Here is an 18,378-nt window from a genome sequence, read left to right as displayed (position 1 = left end):
GGGGTGACCTCAGCTATTTGCAGACACAGAATTGTATCTATCATTATTTTTATCTGCATAATGCAGGCATAAAATGAGTGCATTTTTTAAATAAAATTGAAGTTAGTTTTATTTTAGATCAGAAAGTAAGATGAAGTTTTTGTAACAATCAAATGAAATATTCTGGACTGTGAATATTTTTTTTTTCATTGGAGGTAGTAAGCAATTTCATTGTTTTATTAATAAGATTTCAGAAGGCAGGTTGGATTTGTCTTGTTCAGCTTGTAAATAGTAATTCTGACGCTCAGGTTTTTTTATTTTATATTGTGTATCCTCAGAAAGTTCTCCTTTTTTTCATATTTGTAGGCAGAATTTTATTGCCTAAAATGTATCATAAGGAGCTTGCTTGCCTGCAATTGCAGAATTACTCCCCTCTGTGATTCTGGCAAAGTTTATGGAATCCTTTGTAGTGTCTTTGGTGCTTCTACAATCAAAATTTACAGGCAAAATTTTTTACTGAAAGCATCAAGTTCTCTGCACTTGAAAGTTGATGTTTTCGGTATGAGAGAGATTTTTATGTGTCACAGAAATGAGTAATTACTGAAGAAGAGTAATTAGAGAAAGGTAGCCTGAGGGGAAAGAAGTTCTACTTAAACATTAAGCAAATACCATTAGCCTTGCGAATAGAGAAAAATAATTTATAGAAGTATGACTAGATGCACACGTGCTTGGTCCATTTGTAGTTAAAGATAAACTTAACTCCCAAGTCCATTTCTGCACTCTATTGAATTTTGAAAGGGTCGAACGATGTATGCAACTCTGAATACTCCCAGCTTAAACTGAGCGGAATTAAAATATTTTTTTTAATCCTGCACAACAGAGATGTTAATCTTTATGTTCGAACTCAGCTTTGTGGCTCAGGCGCTTTGACACGTTGCATTGTCTGGCTGTCCACAGCATTTCCTTTCTCTAGCCAACAAAAATGTGTTTAATATGCACAGCGCACAAGTTTCGTTTCTTCTCTTTTTTTTTTTTCTCCCCAGATCTTTTTTATTTTAGTGGAAAAACACGTAAGAGTGTTTGCTGTCTGGTTAAGTAAAGCAAGCTTCTTGATCACCATCACTAATCCATGGAGAATGTTACTTTTCACTGCAAACAAAATAGATTCATGTGTCACCCTGTATGTAGGGGTAGTGCATCCTGCTGAAGAGATCAGTGACAGTGATCAAGAAGGAAGCCTATGCTTTTCCATTCTGACTTTTCTTGGAATATCTGAAATGGAAATAGTATTTACCTGGAATATCAGGAAAAGGGTTTGTGTTACTAAAAAAACTTTAGTAACCACTACAAAAAATGATGTTAAGTTTTACTTTATTTTACTACATTCTAAGTTAATATTTTAAGAGATTTACTAAACAGCTTCTTGAGCTTCAGCCTTCAAATGAACTACAATCTCATGAATGAATTGTGGCTAACAAATAAAATGTACTTTTGTATTGGCTTAGAAGAAGCATCAATAGTATTTGATAGTTATCAAACCAGCTTTGCACTGTAAGGCAAAGTGAATTGTGCCTGAAAAACAATAAGCTGCAATTAAGTCATGACATATTTGTGGCTTAATCAGAGACAGGTACTCATAAATAGGGAACAGCAGATGTGAAGAGTGTCTCAGTATGCATTACTGACAGACTGGTTATAAGTGGTTAAGCAACATAGTAAGTCCCTTTTAGCTGTTCTTTCTGTTTTTGTGAAGAGCGGACATTTTAGACAGCCTCCTGAAAATTTGTATGCATCCTTTGTAGGAAATGCATCTATCTTCATAAATCTAAATAATAGAATATAATTGGTATTTATGTAAAGAGCACATAGTGCAAACAGTTGAAAAATTTAACCTGATGACTCACTGTAAAACATTGTTAATAAAAACTGATTCTTAAAAATGGCATGAGCTTGTACACTCAGGATAAACAGCTGGCTTTTTAAAATAGTACAGCTGGTATGGAAATAAAATTACTACCATTTGAACAGGACATGAGCTATATTTAGTGAAACATTTGCATGCAAACTGAAAATTTGCAACTTAATTTTCATTTATTTTGATTTTATTTGGACGCCTATTAATTACAGATCTGGACCCGCTCCTGTTGACTTCAGTATCACTGATTTAGCTTGCAAGCCATTACGTGCCAGGACATTGCAAATTTCAAGTAGGCCATGTTTCTTTAGCTGAAAATACTAGAGGAGGATATTGCCTTTCTGAACGTCCAATATGTTCTTGCTGAATTGTCATCCATAGGAATTTAAGCAGATAAAATATCTTAAGGATGTAATTTCTTCTATGAAAGCAGTAAGAATTGCACTTTGCAGTGTGCAAAGTCAACTGTTCTGCTGCAACTGTTTGTGAGGCTACAAAAGCATGTTCCCATGAATTTGGGCAATACTAAAGAAGACTGCTAATGCAAGTCAGCAGATGTGTACTGCATTGTGCATCACAGATGCACGCAGGAATTAATTGAAAAAAAAATCTCAAGTCCAACTCTAACTAGTCAGATTCTTTATATGGTACTGGGGTAAGTGATATTTATACCACTAAATGACTTGTACAGTTTTCTACAGCCTCAAATCACAACAGTGCTTCTTATTTGCATTCAAATTTTAGGACCTAGATGTTTATAGTTGTTATTATAGCCTTCCTGCTAAAGCTTTCTATAGACCTTGTTCATCTGACTGTCTTTGTAAATGAAATTACTTTAAACCATTCATTGTATGCTAGTCCAGAAAGTACTGTTGCCTTCCTGATAGTTCATTCTGTGTTTCCTGTCTTAGCTTTAATTTAGTCTAAGGACTACTGGACAGGCAAACTACTACACAGGCAAGGTCGGTTCCCTCATTTTTACTGTGATGAAGCAATGGACGTCCTGTAACAGGGACGGCATTTTGCCAGAAATTTAATCTTTACTATTCAATTGATGTAGGAAGTTTTACACAGATTACTGTCCTGAGCAGTAATGGCATTAATGACATAAAATCATCTCTAGACAAAATAACCCTTTGAAATATTTAACATTAATTCTCTTGTATCTGTTATTTGTCCCACTGGTTGCTGCTGAATACTGTCTTGATTTGCTCTTTCTTCTGTGCACGTTTTTCTCATTGCTGTGGTTTCCTGTGTTGCCTCGTTCAATTCAGGTGCTTCCTATAACTGATTTTCAAGACAAACTACACCTCTAATATGTATCAACCCAAAGATAAAATGACACTTGGAAATATGGCACTCACTTAGCTGTGGCACCTCACTCATAACCTGTAACTGTATAAGGTCAGTCGTGTAGATTTTTGGTGGTATTCCTTCTTGTATCGAGTCAATCCTTCTATTGTTTCAGAAGGTTGACTGATCTGTTGTATAGGTAAAAAATAGATTTGCTTTTGAAGACAGTAATTTAGAAAGCTACCTTTGCTTCTGGAGCTCCTTTCTCATATTTGTGCTTCAGGGGCAGGGATTTTAAAATAACAGTTCATAAACACTTTGCACTTAGGATATTTCTACACGGCAAAGAGAATGCAGTGCAAAGGTGCCTAGTTTGCTCTAAACATCTTAGCTTAGAAAGTAGAAGTCAAATAACGCGTTAGTATAGACTCCACACTGCTGTTCAGCCAGGCTAAGGGAGATTTAATGTCAATTCAGCGGTAGTCTGGGTATCTCCACAAGACACTACACTGGGCTATAAGAACACGCCCTCTCTGCCTCTTTGTTTACTATTCATTCTTTCCTTGCAGATTTTCCCAGCAGTCAAAATCAGCAATACTGTTTTAACGTGACCCTAGCCCACAATGTAGTTATTTTACCAGGAAAATCGCTATTTTAGAAATACAAGCTACTACCTTACACTGCTGAGTTACACTATGTAAGAGAGACTTCCAAGTTCCAACTTCCAGTGAGTTTATTTTCTTCCTGCACATGGCTATCTAGGCAAAGAGAATGGTTATTTCAGTAGCAAGAAGTTTTCTAACTCTGCAGTGATGACACATCTGACTGATTTCCCTCCGTAGCAATGTCCTGCAGTAAAACCTTGAGGTGGTGGTTAACATATACTGTTGGGCAAGAGAGATAGTCCCTTCTGTTGTTTGCAAAGTAGTGGCTCTGAGAGCCAGAAGTGCATCTGAAACAAAAACAGAACAAACAAAAACCTAATTCAAAAACAAGCCAAGCAGGAGCCAATGTAAATCCACCAGTACGTGAAACATCAAATACCAGCACATTGTACCTTCCTCTATGCTCGTTAAAACCAATCTAGGAATGTTAATAACAAGGAAAACAGATCACCTTGTCAGAACCTGGAGCTTGTGTCATGGAAAAGATTTTCTTAAATTATTCTTAATAGCTATGACTCATCATCTACACAAGTATGGGGTTCAGAAGGCACAATCTTGGTGCTCTATCAGCCAGTGTTATAATTGCCCACATGTGAGGGCTCTGCTTTAACCTCCAGATGAGCATGAGGATGCATTAGGCTTCACCCATTTCAGAAGGCAGACAGAATGATGTCTAATAATAACAATAACATGAAGGATTTATAGTCAGTGAGTGAGATAAGAGAAACCGCTTCTGTTTAAGTAATTGCTGTTTAGGATTTAAAAAAAATACAGATGTGTCTTGTGGTAAAACCACTGAGCTGGATATCACTGCATTGAGGTTAAAGTCCCTGTTCTATCACAGACATATTTTTCAAGGCTGAGGTATTAATTTAATTTGTTTCAATTAATCAAATATGAAATAAGGATAATGCTCCCTTTGCCTGTCTTCAATATCTAACTGTAAACTTGACGTATTTATGGCAGTGTGGGGCTTAGGTCTTGACTGAGACCCAAAAACAATACTTTCTAACATCAGAACAAAACACACAACAGGAAACTTGAGTGTATCCTCCTAAACAAAGATAGTTACTCAGACAAGTACATTTTCAAACAAGTTATTCCAGACATAAGATACCTCTCTAAAATTGCTGTTAATGAGAATGCTTGGAGTGACAGGCTATGCATGTTTGGACAAGTAACTTACCTGGGGATCACCATGCTTGTCTCATGGTGGAACCTGAGGAGTAATCAGAACTTGCTTTAAATAATTCTAAACATGGAAATTATTATACAAGTGCTGAATAATATTCCTATTAATCTTTTCAGTAAATAAAGTGACTTCAAATGAAGTCTTGGAACACATTCACCAAGGAGCACGCAAAGAGTCTTCCAAAGACTATGGCTGGAAAATATATCAAAAATATATGTCCGTTTTAAGATTGTTTTCTAGTAATGAGACAGCATTATATAAATCAGAATTCCTTAATCAAATTGCTACCATTTTGCCATAATCCATGTCCTTGGATTCAGCGTAGCTAGACCAGTAAAACTGATGATTAAGTTAATTCATTATTTTTTCTTGCTAGCAGTAAATCTTTACTAAATTGAGGTCAGTGGCACCTTTTGCCATCAGTGGAGGCAGGACTGTGCCCTTTATAGCTGCCTCTGCAAAGGAGCGCATTTGTGCGCCAATACAGGTCTGTTTCAGTTTAGTTGTTGCTGGTTTTCTTTTTTTTCTGTTTTAACTTTGCAGTTTTCTGAGGACAGGACTAGGAGCCACTGGCATGTTTTAGCATGAATTACTGCGTGAGAAATACTTTCTATTGTCAAAATGCAGTGTGCTGAACAGTGATTACCTTTAATAGGTGTAAAAGACATTCAGCATCTTCTGGACTGCAGCTTCTAATTGCAGGGAGGGATCTCACTACTGATTTAGAACAATAAATTGCATAAATTGAAATGGCAGCACCACGCCTGATGGCTTAGTCTAGTTATAGAAAAGTAAAGGTACATGAAAGGTTTCAACAATTCTTTTGAATATGAGAAATGCCATCTAAGATGAAGCCAGTGATAAATCTATTACATTTTCTTTGAGCATTCAGATAAGAACTTCAAGGAATGGTGTAAAAATTTCAGATTATGGATAGCTTTGGCATAATTTCTCCTTTGAGAGAACGTTACTTTTTGCATTCCACATGAAGTTTGAAAGGTTGTACTCTAAGGCTAGTACTAAATAAAAAACTGAGCAGTAGTCCGTCAGGCTGAAAAAAAATCAGACAAAATTGTACAAGGATTTCTTGTGCAACTTCTGCTGAAGACTATGGGAGTTCTACAAATGAAGGATGTGTAGGGTAGACCCCCCCTTTTTGGGGTTTGTTTGGTTTTGGGGTGGGGTTTTTTTTGTGGGTTTTTCAGGGGGAGGGGAGGAGGAAGGGGGTTCCCTTCCTGTCTCAAGAACACCAGAACAGTGATTCTGGTCTCACTTATAATTTTAAACAAAATAAAATTGACCATCATTATGCTGTTGCTAATATAAACCTTGTTTCTTGTATGACTAAACTCCCAATAGGCAAACACCATCTGCGTGTTGAAGGAAAAGAGAAGTCACCACCGAGACAATGTCTAACTCATTAGGAGTAGAGAAACAGCAAGTCTACTACAAAAGCTGTGTGGCAATATCCTTAGAAAATTCTAACTCCATGTTCAGTGCATTTGTTGAAATTCTTCCCCTTTGATACTGAAGAAGTTTCCCCCTATTAAACTGAAGAGTTTTCAAAGAAAGAGCTTTTCTACAGAATCAAATTCAGAAATTTTACTGACATCCTGGAAACAGTATCTGGCCTTGAAAAATTGTCTTACAGCTAAGAACATTGAAATTTGGATTGTGATAGAGCAACATGAATAAGAGTGGCACACCAGTTTACTCTTGCAGGAATAATGAGTATTGCTTACCGCTGTAAAATGTTTCTTAAGTGATATTTCTCCACCATATCGATAGAACTTAGAAAAAGCTGTGCCTTTTTTTTTCCACACATTTAAATTTCAGCAAGGTCTGAGAGACACATCTTTGCTTTGGATTTCATTCATGTAAATATAAACGTATACTTTTTTAAAAGTTATTTTATCTGAAATAATAGTTGTCTACTCTTCGGTTTACTAAAGTACTATAATTTTGGAAGTTGTCTTTTTTTTATCCTGCTTTAGAATTATATTAAAATTTTATAAACCAGATAAAACCAAATGAATAGCACACAAAGGAGCCAAGTTAGCTACTTCGAAGTATGCGTAAAAGCACATTTCTTTTGCAGAACACAGCTGCTTTCTAGATGGACTGCAGTCATTTAAATAGTTACGAAAGGTGGATATTTCCACTTGGCTGGTGTCAGATCCGTAGGTATGGAAAGTCACCACCTGGGGAGAGGCGAGTACCGGTGGGATTCCTGTGGAAGGGCTGTCCAGCACCAGCTGTGGTGCCTTCTGGTTTTTCCCAAGTGAGACACACCACGCTGAGCTGCCTTGGATACCTTCTGTGAAACCTTAGGTATAACTGGAGTGTGTGTGACTTTGAGTCTCATCAGAGAAGTAGAACCTTTCTTTAAGCACTGACTGGTCAACATCTGTAAAGCAATTTCGATTTGACAACGCTGAACATCACCTGAGGAGTGCTGCGGGTATGCAGCTTATCCACTCGTAACCATGTACTCAGCTTGATTTACAGTCTTTGTGATTTGATATTTTGCTACCTTTATATGGCAGTATGGGTCCATGAAAGAACAATAATCTCTGTTAGCAAAACCTGTGATGGTGTTACAGGCGGATATCTCTGATTCATGATGCTGGAGCAAATGAACGCTTTCACACAACCCCATTGTTAGTCAGTGTGAATGTACGTTCATCTTCATGTTTCTGAGCCAATATTTCCAGCAGAAACTGAGAGGTCTGTATCTGACAATTAAAACTGAGAGCAAGATTGCAAAGGACTACATGGAAGTAGGAAATCAAAGCATGCAGTGATACGTGCAGTCATGAAGAAACACTTTCCAGAGATGTCCATGGCAATTAAAAGTCATAACCTTATGGGATAAAGAAAATCTCGAGAGAGATCTCAAAAGAGATATTGGCTTTATGGCAAATGGTAATTCCTCTCACCCCTTCTCACCTAACCTTTTCATGTTCCATAGGCTATAAATTACTGATATCTTACTTTCCATTAGCAGATAAGCACCTTATCACCTCTCCTCTTTTCTAACATCCTTATCACTCCACAGGTAGTAAGCATCTTTACTCTCAGGTGGTCTAATTGATACATATCTAATTAAAGGCAAAGCATTTTTTCTCAACTTGCATTCAGCTTTTGAAGTATGTTGCTTTGATTTCAGACCTGAAGAACAGCTTCATGTGCCTGAAAGTTCTCCTTTTTCCCACTGTACTAGTTGATCAAATAAAATATACTAGCTCTGTCCACAAACTTTACCTTGACTGTGTACCAGTGCATTCATTTATTGTTAGTAAAAAAGAGATTACAATTTTTCATGGAACTGGTTTAAAGGTACGTGTGTGGACTGCAGCGCTTCAGAGCCTTGAAGATTACGACAAAATAGTGAAATATGATGAGACAGAGAAGAAAAGGAGTCAGTAGAGACTAAGGCAGATAACTTGATTAGCAAGAAAAATAATTTGAAGGCTTATCTCTTAAATGGGAACATTTTGTGTGGATGAGGTATCAGAGATGAGAAAGCTGAATATATAGGCAGGAGATAGTGCCAGCATCAAATTGTTTAAAGAGCATTATTCTACTTATCATTTTAGTGAATGTCTTAGAAACATTTCTATGTAGTGGGAGAGTAGATACTGCAAAGTTAGTAAAAAAACACCCAAACCATCAAACCTCACAAATTAAGAGGTGAAAGGAGAGGAAGAAGCATTATGTGCATAACACTGGAATTTCCAGGCACTCTGAGTTGCATAGCCAGCAGTTATGCAGAGATTTACTGGTTTTTTTCCAAATGTTACAAGGGTCACATTTTCACAATTAATTGACCCGACCCACATGACATGCGCTAGTTTTATGACAACCGTATCTTCCCCCGCCCCCCACCTCAGTCCTCTTTTTTAGTAGTTCCAACAGGTTTTAAGAGTTGGGTTATGTTCTTCACTGTGAGGAGATGTTTCAAGAAAGAAAATGGGGAAAAAATCCACTGAATTCACCTAGTTAGATTAGAGGAAAAGAAAATAGATCCAAGACACCTCATCCCCCCCAGAGCACCCTTTTGCCCTTAAAGAACCTTTTCATAAACTTGAGGCGTTTTTAGTACTTTGGAATTATCAGTTGAAAGGCACTTTTTTGATGCAAATCATTTGATTCACTGTTGTAGTGTGTGGCTGGCAAGGAAGCAGGAGGTTCCCATTCAGTGCTAGGAGAAGTGAAATCCCTGTCCCCTAAGCAAATGATCCTGCAAGATGCAAGTTCTAAATTTCCTACCTTCTTGTGGTTATGTGGAATTCAAAGATTCTGTAGGGAGCCCTCCATGATCCTATTCCTTATCATTTTATTTAGTAAGACTGTCTTGCTGGCAGTTGTTAATAAGGTCTGCATTGGTTTGGGGTTTTTTTCCCAGCTAATTGCTCTTTTGATTTAGGCTTTTTGGGCTTTTTAAAGTCTGTGATAGGATTGGTGTTTATAATACGTAATAACCACAAGAATCTTGCAGTTTTCTGAGGTCAGACTGTCACTATGTTTTTGTTTGCTTATGCTGAGCTAGTACTTGGCAGCTTATGTAGTAGCTCAGCCATTCTCTAAATTAACAGGTTGTTCTTTGTATTTGAAATGATTGATGTGATTGAAGTGATTAGCATGTATATGCCTAAATAAATTACTTTGGGGGAGAGATGGATCCAAATGGAGAAAACTGGATAGGTCCAAAGACACTTTGTTTTAAGAACTGGGTTATGTTCAAGAATGTGGAAAGTACTTACGGGAGAGTAAAATCTCAGACCAGAAAAATGTATGGGAAAGTACAATTTTACTCTAAAATCTTTGCTAATGAAAGTCCAAGGATTTACTTTTTGTTATATTTCTCTGGAGGCCAAAGCCCTGGTGCAGATGCAGACATACTGAGAAAGAAAAAAAAAATCAATTGCTGGTACAACAATTTATTCTTCTGTGATAGCAAAGTTGGGTCAACCCTCCTGGGTTTTGGCTTCCTGAGTAACTCAAGAACCTATAGAAAAAGGATCATTTAGTTGCTTAAATTTATTTTAATAACATTGCCAAATCACTCATCTTAGACTTCTTTTTTGAAGGACTCTGAGCCTATGTAAGTTTTTTCTTAAGTGCTGGCGCTCCTATTTCTGTGAATCAGCAATAATTATCCTGAATCTTTATGCAGGACTTCATTATTTGGTGTTGTGTTGGCATGACATGAGAATCCGGTGTCCCACAGAATTTTCAGAGTTCACCTGCTGGTTAAAATCCCCTTGCATGTCAGCACGTGGAAGCAGTAGATTGTTTGTTTATTCCTAACATATACTTACAAATACAGTCTAAAAATAAAGGCCTGGCCTAATTCTTTACATCTGTATACGTGTTTTTTGTTAGTTTTACCACAAGTGACATCCTGGACTTAATTAGATAATGGGAGGACCCTGACTCATAGGTCTAAACGAAGCTGCGAAATATTGGTTTTTGCCCTTGAACTACCTTTTATTTGCACATACCACTACATTGTATGTTACTGGCTTTTGAATACACATGTATTATGTAAAGCTAATAAATTGTTCTTGATTTTGCTTTGCAGTACAGAATTGGACAGCTGTACATGATAAGCAAGCATAGCCATGAGCAGAGTGACCGAGGTGAAGGTGTGGAAGTGGTGCAGAATGAACCCTATGAAGATCCAAATCATGGCAATGGTCAGCTAACAGAAAAACGGGTCTATCTCAACAGGCAAGTGTAATGAAACTGTTCCTCTCAGCATGGGCTGTAATAAAAATTTGCAAGGAATATCCCTTCCAGTCAATAGCCTTTCTGTTTCAAGTAGAACATGTTCCCACGAATACATGCTGCTTCCTGGTAGCTGCAGGAAGAAGGAAGGTGGGATGGACCGGTGGCTTGAAATAGAGAGATTAGTTGTCAGTTCTTCTAGAGTATCTTTCCCAAGAGAAAGAATTTTAACTTGAAGTTAAGGATGTACTGCAAATCAGAACTTTTGTTTTCTTTCACACTGTGAAGGGTTTCTCACTTCACAATAATGTCACAAAGCCAGTACTGCATTTTTGGTGATTGTCATTATGAATGACCATTAGGCTTGTGCAATGATGACTTTCTGTACCAAAATAATAAGCTTAAATACATGATGGAAGAAATTGCTTTTGTTTCCCAAATATTCCATCATTTCTTAAAATGAAATATGTGTCTCTTCCTATGGTGAAATTATACTGCCGAGGGTCAACGCCTCCACACTCAAAGGCTGGAAATGTTTTTAAATTTTGTTTTTTTTTTTGGTGTCCATTGAAATATATTGCTCAATCTGTTCCCATTTTTACTACTGCTGATCTAATTGAGTATCACTGCTTTTCTGATGTTTTTGTATTCCCCTGAGCTTGTTTCATTTTATTAAACTGAAACTCTACAGCATTTCATAGTGGGCATAGAAACACTATAGCTATTGCTTCTACATTGCAAGTTACTCCTCCACTGCAGACCTGGCGTATCTAACCTTAACTCAGGCTAAATTGAATCACCAGTAATGCTGCACACGCACACACGCACAATCCAATAATATATATACATATCACCAACATTTAATATTATTGATACTGTAACTCTGTTCTCTCACAGGCTAGATACAGGACTTGGGAAAAATCAATAAATGTGTTCCTGTTGTAGAGCTCCCAGAAGGTGGTTTTTTTAAATGTTTCTGGATATTTCTTTCCTTCCTGTTAAAAACAGATAAAACTTTAAGGACTGAAAAGCATACTCAGAATTACCACTTTAGGGTAATTCAGAATAACTGCAAGGACTGTCTCCTAGAAAGCATGTACAAGACATACTTGGGAAGCATGTAGTTTCTGTGAGTGCAGGCAGTGGAACAAAGGATCTCTTACTCAAAGACAGGTACAAACATTGACAAGGAACATCTGCACACCTACAACAACTTAGGAAGTTTACCTAAAGCTATGGTGCATGCTGGAAGCCAGGCTCCCTGAGTTTAATGATAATTATGAATACTTGTTGATAATCATCACCAGATTTGCTATTTGAATCTGGTTTTGGTGTCACAATACCACCCGCTGTTGCAGTACTGTTAAAGCTTTGTGGAAAGGATCAGCAAATTTTCAGGCAACTATAGGTTTTGCTGGGAGGCCAGGATCTCTCTGGAAGACTTCGCTCAGGGAGATGTGCTGCCATACAAGATGTGCTGAAAACCTCTCTGCCTGCCTTCCTTGATGAACAGGACTCCTTACACCAGCACAGTTCTCTCCTTCATGTTTTCATCTTCCAGGGTCCATTGCCCTAATAAACTTGCTGGCTTTGCTTCACTTTATTTTGCCCTGGACTGATCTCTCCTGAAGAAACTTGAGTTTATATATTCAGTGATGGTTCCTTGGTCAGATTTGTGCATTATTTTCATTTTTCTTTTCTTGCCTGATAATACTTTTAATTCTTGCAGAGGGTCTTCTTGCTTACCAGTGGTTTCAGCTCGAATGCCTTTAAGAAACATTTCTTCCCTATGTGCTGAAAAACTGAACTTCATCTGTGGAAGGAAGACAGTTGAAAAAAAAAAAAAAAAAGAGGCTGTGATCCACAGATACCTGTGCTGCTAAAATGGAAATATTATATTTTCTTTCTCTGGACCCTTGGCACAATTCATTTGTGTCTATGACTGTAACTTGCTGGAAACTCTGAGTATAATGTGTGTTTTGCTCATAAAATGATTTGTTTTGGAGATGTGCTGTACCGGTGAAGATGGGTAGACAGGCAAATGTGCTAAAAACAACAATAACAAAAAAAAGTCCAAAATGAGCAGCTGTAGGTTAACAAAAACATTACTAGTAAAATTTTCTACTGTCAGCGTAAGCCTTAGTTATATTCAGGATTGTTTACTGCCTCTTCTCTCCTGCTGGAGCTTTATTTTCAGAAGCTGAAAGTCTGCATCCTCTGGTATTTATTATTTAGGCACCAGAGCAAAGTTTAGCAGGGGTAAGGGAAAGAGCAGAGAGATAGTAATAACGAGAGGCTGACAGAGGCTGACCAAACAAACAAAAGATCTGATACAATGAAGTCTATTATGCAGCATGTAAAATGCTGCTTAAAAGACTGTACACAGAAAAGGTTTATGTAAAGACAAGAATCTGGTTTCGAGCAGTGTCATCAAAGAGCAAAAGTCAATGCACTTGACTTTGAATCTTTAGATAATCTACTAACGTCTGCATTTTGCCTCTGGACAAATACAATATTTATGTGTTGTTAGATCGTGGTTAAATAAGCCTTAATGATCCAAACTCTGTATTTTCCTCAGATATTTGCTAACATGGCAAGTTAATTTACTTTCTGGACACAATTATCTAAACATAACTGTTTCAAACATTTACCCTTGGAAAACTGAGGCTTGAAAACATCTACTTCAGTTCAATAGAGACTCAGTCTTAAGCTAGGTGATCTGCTCGATACATCGCCAGGCTAACACGATTTTAACTGAGTCTCTGAAGTACAGTGATATTTGTGGTCTCCAAAGGTCTGCCTTCCTTTGACTGCATCTTTGTTACTGGCAGCTTCAACGATTATAATTGATGTTGTTACAAAAGGGTTGAAAGAGGAATTCTCATGAACTTACCTTCTTTTTAAAATGTACGTTTGTTCATCACTGGTACCCTGAGTGACCACAGTTCTGGAAATGAGAGACCCAAGGTCTGTGGTAAAGAAAATGCTCCCACTCTTCCATAGTATTATGTAATTACCCTCTACTGATCTTCCCATGTGCTGTATCCACATCTTTCATTTCTTACTCTACTGCTGTTGTACCACCGCATTCGCAAGTTCTCTCGACAGATTGAGCTCTGAGCTATGACGTCAGTACCATTTATTCTTTTCACTTTTGTGATTTACTGTTCCCATCAGCAAGATGGGACTAATATTGCCTGCCAGCCTCACAGAGGTGTTTTGAGTGATTTGTTAATTTTAATATAAAAGCTTCCTACTCAAGAGTTGGTGTTGGTAGCGTGGGAAAAACTGCGCGCTAGCTGAGTTGAATGTAAGGGTTTGTGTGCTGGCAGAGGATAAGGAGGAAGAAGAAATAGTCTCTAAGAAGAACTAATGGAATCGGGATCCAAGTGGACTGAAATCTCTCATGACCTCTTGTTAGAGAGTGCCTCCCTGTGGTTAGGAATACTGTGACACAGACACACCTTGTATGGTCTAACCTGCTGAGTTCGTCCATGACCAAATGTTTGAGGCCATAAATTCTTGAAATCTGCAACCTCAGTTTAAATCTGATCAGAGGTTATTGCAGTGGTGCCATATTGCTCACTTCGACAGGGGAACGGACAGACTTGGTTTCATATATGCTTGTGGAGAAAGCTGAGACAGAATGCGGAGTCACGAGATGAAAATACTGTTGTGAAGTCCAGGTATTGCTGTATCCTGTGAAATACCTGTCAAATTACAAACATGTTTGGAAGTATCTTCTTTTCTACAAAGTCATAAGTCATAAAGTATTCTAATTTTATATTTTCTTTTTCTTTTCAGCAAACTGCCTAGCTGGGCTAGAGCAGTTGTTCCCAAAATATTTTATGTTACAGAGAAGGCTTGGAATTATTATCCTTATACAATCACAGGTAAGGAGTAAAGCAGAATTGGTTACTGCCTTGTACTTTTTGGATAGTTTAGCTTATCTTCAGAAGCTTCAAGTTACTTATTGAGCCACAGATACCAGGATACTTTAACAACTCCTGTTGAACTGTATATTTTTTTCCATCTTATATTGACTGATATCAGGAAATAAAGATTATAGACTATGGACAGGTGAAAACTGGAGTGTGGTATCTATGCAATTTCTTCCTTGCAAAGAAAACATCAGGTGTTTAGATTCTGTGCTGACTTGTGCCCTTTATTGTCCCATAGACTTTAGTCAAATATTAATCAGCAGATTATCTGACACAAATGTTTTTATTATTAATGCATGTTTACTGTAAGGATCCTGCATCATTGTTTTATTTCACATTTCTTTTTTTTTCTTTTCCCTCATCATTCTTTTTTCTACAAATGGACAATTGGAAATCAGAATACACAGTAAGTTTTCCTTCCTTTTCTTATTCTAAATATAGAATAATTATGTTAAATATAGTAGTGGAATCCAGACTGATTCCTTCTTAATATAACTGATATATAATGCATTCAATAATGGAAATTTATTTTAGCTATTTGTTTAAGAAATTTAAGGTTAGAATTGAAGAGTTTCTATGAGGATCCTGTAAATTTTTTACCTTATTTTTTATCACTTCAAAATAACTTGCTATGTTTTTAGTCACTGACTGTAACAGAGAAGCTTCTATAAAACAGGGCAAGGCTTTTACAGTTCCAGTTATTACGTGAAGACATGAGAACAGATTTTATTTTATTTATTGTTTTATTAACTTATAAAATGCTCATCTCTGGTATAGTATCTGGGAAACTGTACAATCTGTAGACAAAATTAAACATAATCTGGGCACGGTGCCCAGAAAAATCAGCTATTCCCTCTAGCAGAGCTACGGCAAAATATAGCACATAAATCATGAGAAAACTGGTTTTATATGTCCTGGCCTCAATAACATACAGTAAATTTTCAGCAGCCTTTGAAGATGAGGAGGAGATGGTGAGGAAGTTCCAGGTGAAGGGACCTTTCAGAAACTCCTGCCTTGATTTAGTTTGAACTTCTGACTGTAGATAAAGCATAATCCACTTGTTTTTCTTAACTCTGCAGTGCTCAAAATGTTTGTGGAGTTTTTTTAAAACCAGTAAAGAATACGGAGAGGAAAAAGATTTTAATGTGATAAATGTGAAAGAGAAAAAATAAAGGGATTTAAAGGCTCAGATCTGAAAGCTGGAAACTTAGAGTTGAAACTTTGATGACCATGTTTGAAAATCCAAAGTACCAAACTGCTTTTCAATATGTCCTGTAGATACTTATTACATATTCTGCTTTGTTTCGTGTTCAAAATTCATTTGATTGTCAGAGAAAACCCAAATGTCCTGTAATGGACAGTAGTAATGAAGGGACAGATACTCAGCTGGTTTTGTCAGAAGGTACCTTCAGTAGGGCCTGTCACAGTTTACATTAAGCAAGGGTTTACCCTTTGGTAATAGCAGGTTTAATCTTAGGCTGGGAAGACGATGTGCTATGTTGCATTGATGTCTGTTACTTACACTCTGTTGTGTATTTTTTCTTTAACTGAAAGTCAGTTGGAATTTTTTAATGTTTTTTTCTTTAACTGAAAAAGACAAGTAGGAATGATTAAAGGGGTGGTAGCAGACAGAAATATGTGTCTGAATTTGAAATGCAATACATTATCAAAACCAAACAACAATGCTATACTCATAGAATTTGAATCAGGAGCTGATATTTATCTAATCTGATGAGACAACACCTGGAACACATTTCAGTAAAGGTCTGTAGAGGTATACAGCTAAAGAGGTGTTCAAGAGCATCAGCAAAAATGATTCAGGGCTGAAGAGAGTTGTAAAGAAAAACTAAATTGTAGAAGGTTGGCAAAACAGTCACTAAGTGACAGTACAACTGCCTATGGGAGTTGGGGACTAATTACCCGCTGTGGCGCAAGGCAACAGAACTAGAAACATTGGGATGAGAGTAAGGAAACTGTACTTCAGACAAAAATCTAAAATACATTTTAATGGAGCTGAAAGACTATGAAGTTATCTTCAAGGGAAATAGAGAAAGTTCCTTTGCCTCAAATTGTTGAATCTAGAACAAAAATATACCACTGGGAATAATTCCTATCCTTGTCTGGAATATTTCCCTAAATTCTGATCTTCTATATTCATTAGAGAATTCTGAAAGAAAGAATCAACCCTCAGACATTGCCCAAAATATGTAAGATAGCTTGGAAACCCTTTTCTTAAAGATAGTAAATTCCCTCCAAAGGGTCTGTGGGACATCCTAAGGCTTAAATTGAGCCTCATTTCAAGGAAAACTGATTCTAAAGGGAGGCCAGTTAATGGATAAATAAAGCATAATCTTATTGTGTCAAGTACATACTGCTGCGTGGTATGTTCACACCTTACTTAACCTCCTAAGTTCCATTCTAAATAAAGAGCAAGGACCTCAAAGGCTCAGTAGTGTTAGCTCAGCATACGTTAGTGATTTGGAAGAGGATGTGAACAACAGACTGAATCTCGCTGACAGTCTTAAGGTTTTTCAGTTGTAAAATACGAAGGCTGCTGAGAAATTGCATTCAAGCACATACACTGGCATTCAGAGATTCAATGCAGAATAATTTCATCAGTCTGTTTTTCCTGTGAAATATTATAGATTTCATAAATATGACCTTCTTAAGGATGTGAAATTACGACATCTTCTAAGAAAAAAAAGCTCAGCAGGCATTGAAAATAATTTCCAGAATATTTTTCTCTGTGACAGTAGTACAGAAAGCCAAGAGTGATTGGATGCATGAAAACAGGAATGGAAATTAGCGACATTATGTTGGTACTCTGTAATCTGGGTCCAGTTATGATGGCATCCGTTTGAAGGAATGGCATTTGTTATACAGCAAACAGCAGCAGATGACTGCTTGGTCTACTACCAAGTCTCGACAATCATATTAATAATATGTAAAGCAAATGACACACTTAAGATAATGAGCTTAACAGAACTATTGCACAAGTGATGTTTTTGTGGTGTGTAATATGTGAAATATTGTAATGTCAAGAGACCCTTTTAAAATGTACACTATGCCGTTTGTGGAGGAGGGCCTCATTAAAACTGCAATACAAAAGACTTCCTATCAGGAAGATGAGACATGGGTAATGTCCCAAGAAATGATGTAGCAAAGCTTCAGCTAATCCTTGCAAGCTTCCTGCTGACATTGAGAGGGAGGAGGAAGAAGAAAAAATACTTTCAAAGCTGAAGCCAAAGGAAGTCAAACAGGTTTGGGGGTGCTATTCAGAGAATAAGAAACTCCTATGAAGTTCAAACCCTTGTTTTAGTGGCTGGAGCATTACTTAAGAACTGTATGCGAGCAAGAAAGCCTCCTGAACAGGGGTTGCTTTGGCTTTGATCTTGTAATAGAAACCTGACAAGATACCTTGCTAAAATGAATGTTTAAGCTTTATTTAATATTGCAATTAGGTTGATGTTAAACTCATTCATTTGGTATACCGTATTTGGGATACAGCTGAACGGGAGCCCTATAGAAGTAACTCTTAGGGACCCTGCTCTATGGGCAATTACAGGACTTGGGTACTGTTGAGTGCCTCCTGTGAAGCTGAACGTGCTGTTGGGGAATGGGTGTTGCTAGTTCCTGGCTTTTAGAAAGAATTCCTTTGCT

The 18,378-nt window shown here is 37.2% G+C and overlaps 1 protein-coding gene across 1 annotated transcript in view; it reads left to right on the top strand.

Annotated features, from left to right (window-relative positions):
* PITPNC1 (phosphatidylinositol transfer protein cytoplasmic 1) overlaps positions 1–18,378 on the top strand; it is an 85,909-nt gene that overhangs the window by 32,351 nt on the left and 35,180 nt on the right. Inside the window, exons 2-4 of the mRNA XM_064467352.1 lie at positions 10,632–10,780; positions 14,582–14,670; positions 15,117–15,124. Of these exons, the coding sequence (XP_064323422.1) occupies positions 10,632–10,780; positions 14,582–14,670; positions 15,117–15,124 (246 nt within the window). The remainder of the gene's footprint in view (positions 1–10,631; positions 10,781–14,581; positions 14,671–15,116; positions 15,125–18,378) is intronic.

The sequence above is a fragment of the Phalacrocorax carbo genome, chromosome 16, assembly GCF_963921805.1.
Source record: "Phalacrocorax carbo chromosome 16, bPhaCar2.1, whole genome shotgun sequence".
Classification (NCBI taxonomy): Eukaryota; Metazoa; Chordata; class Aves; order Suliformes; family Phalacrocoracidae; genus Phalacrocorax; species Phalacrocorax carbo.
Note: the sequence above shows the minus strand (reverse complement) of the source record. Positions and strands in the feature narration are given on the sequence as shown.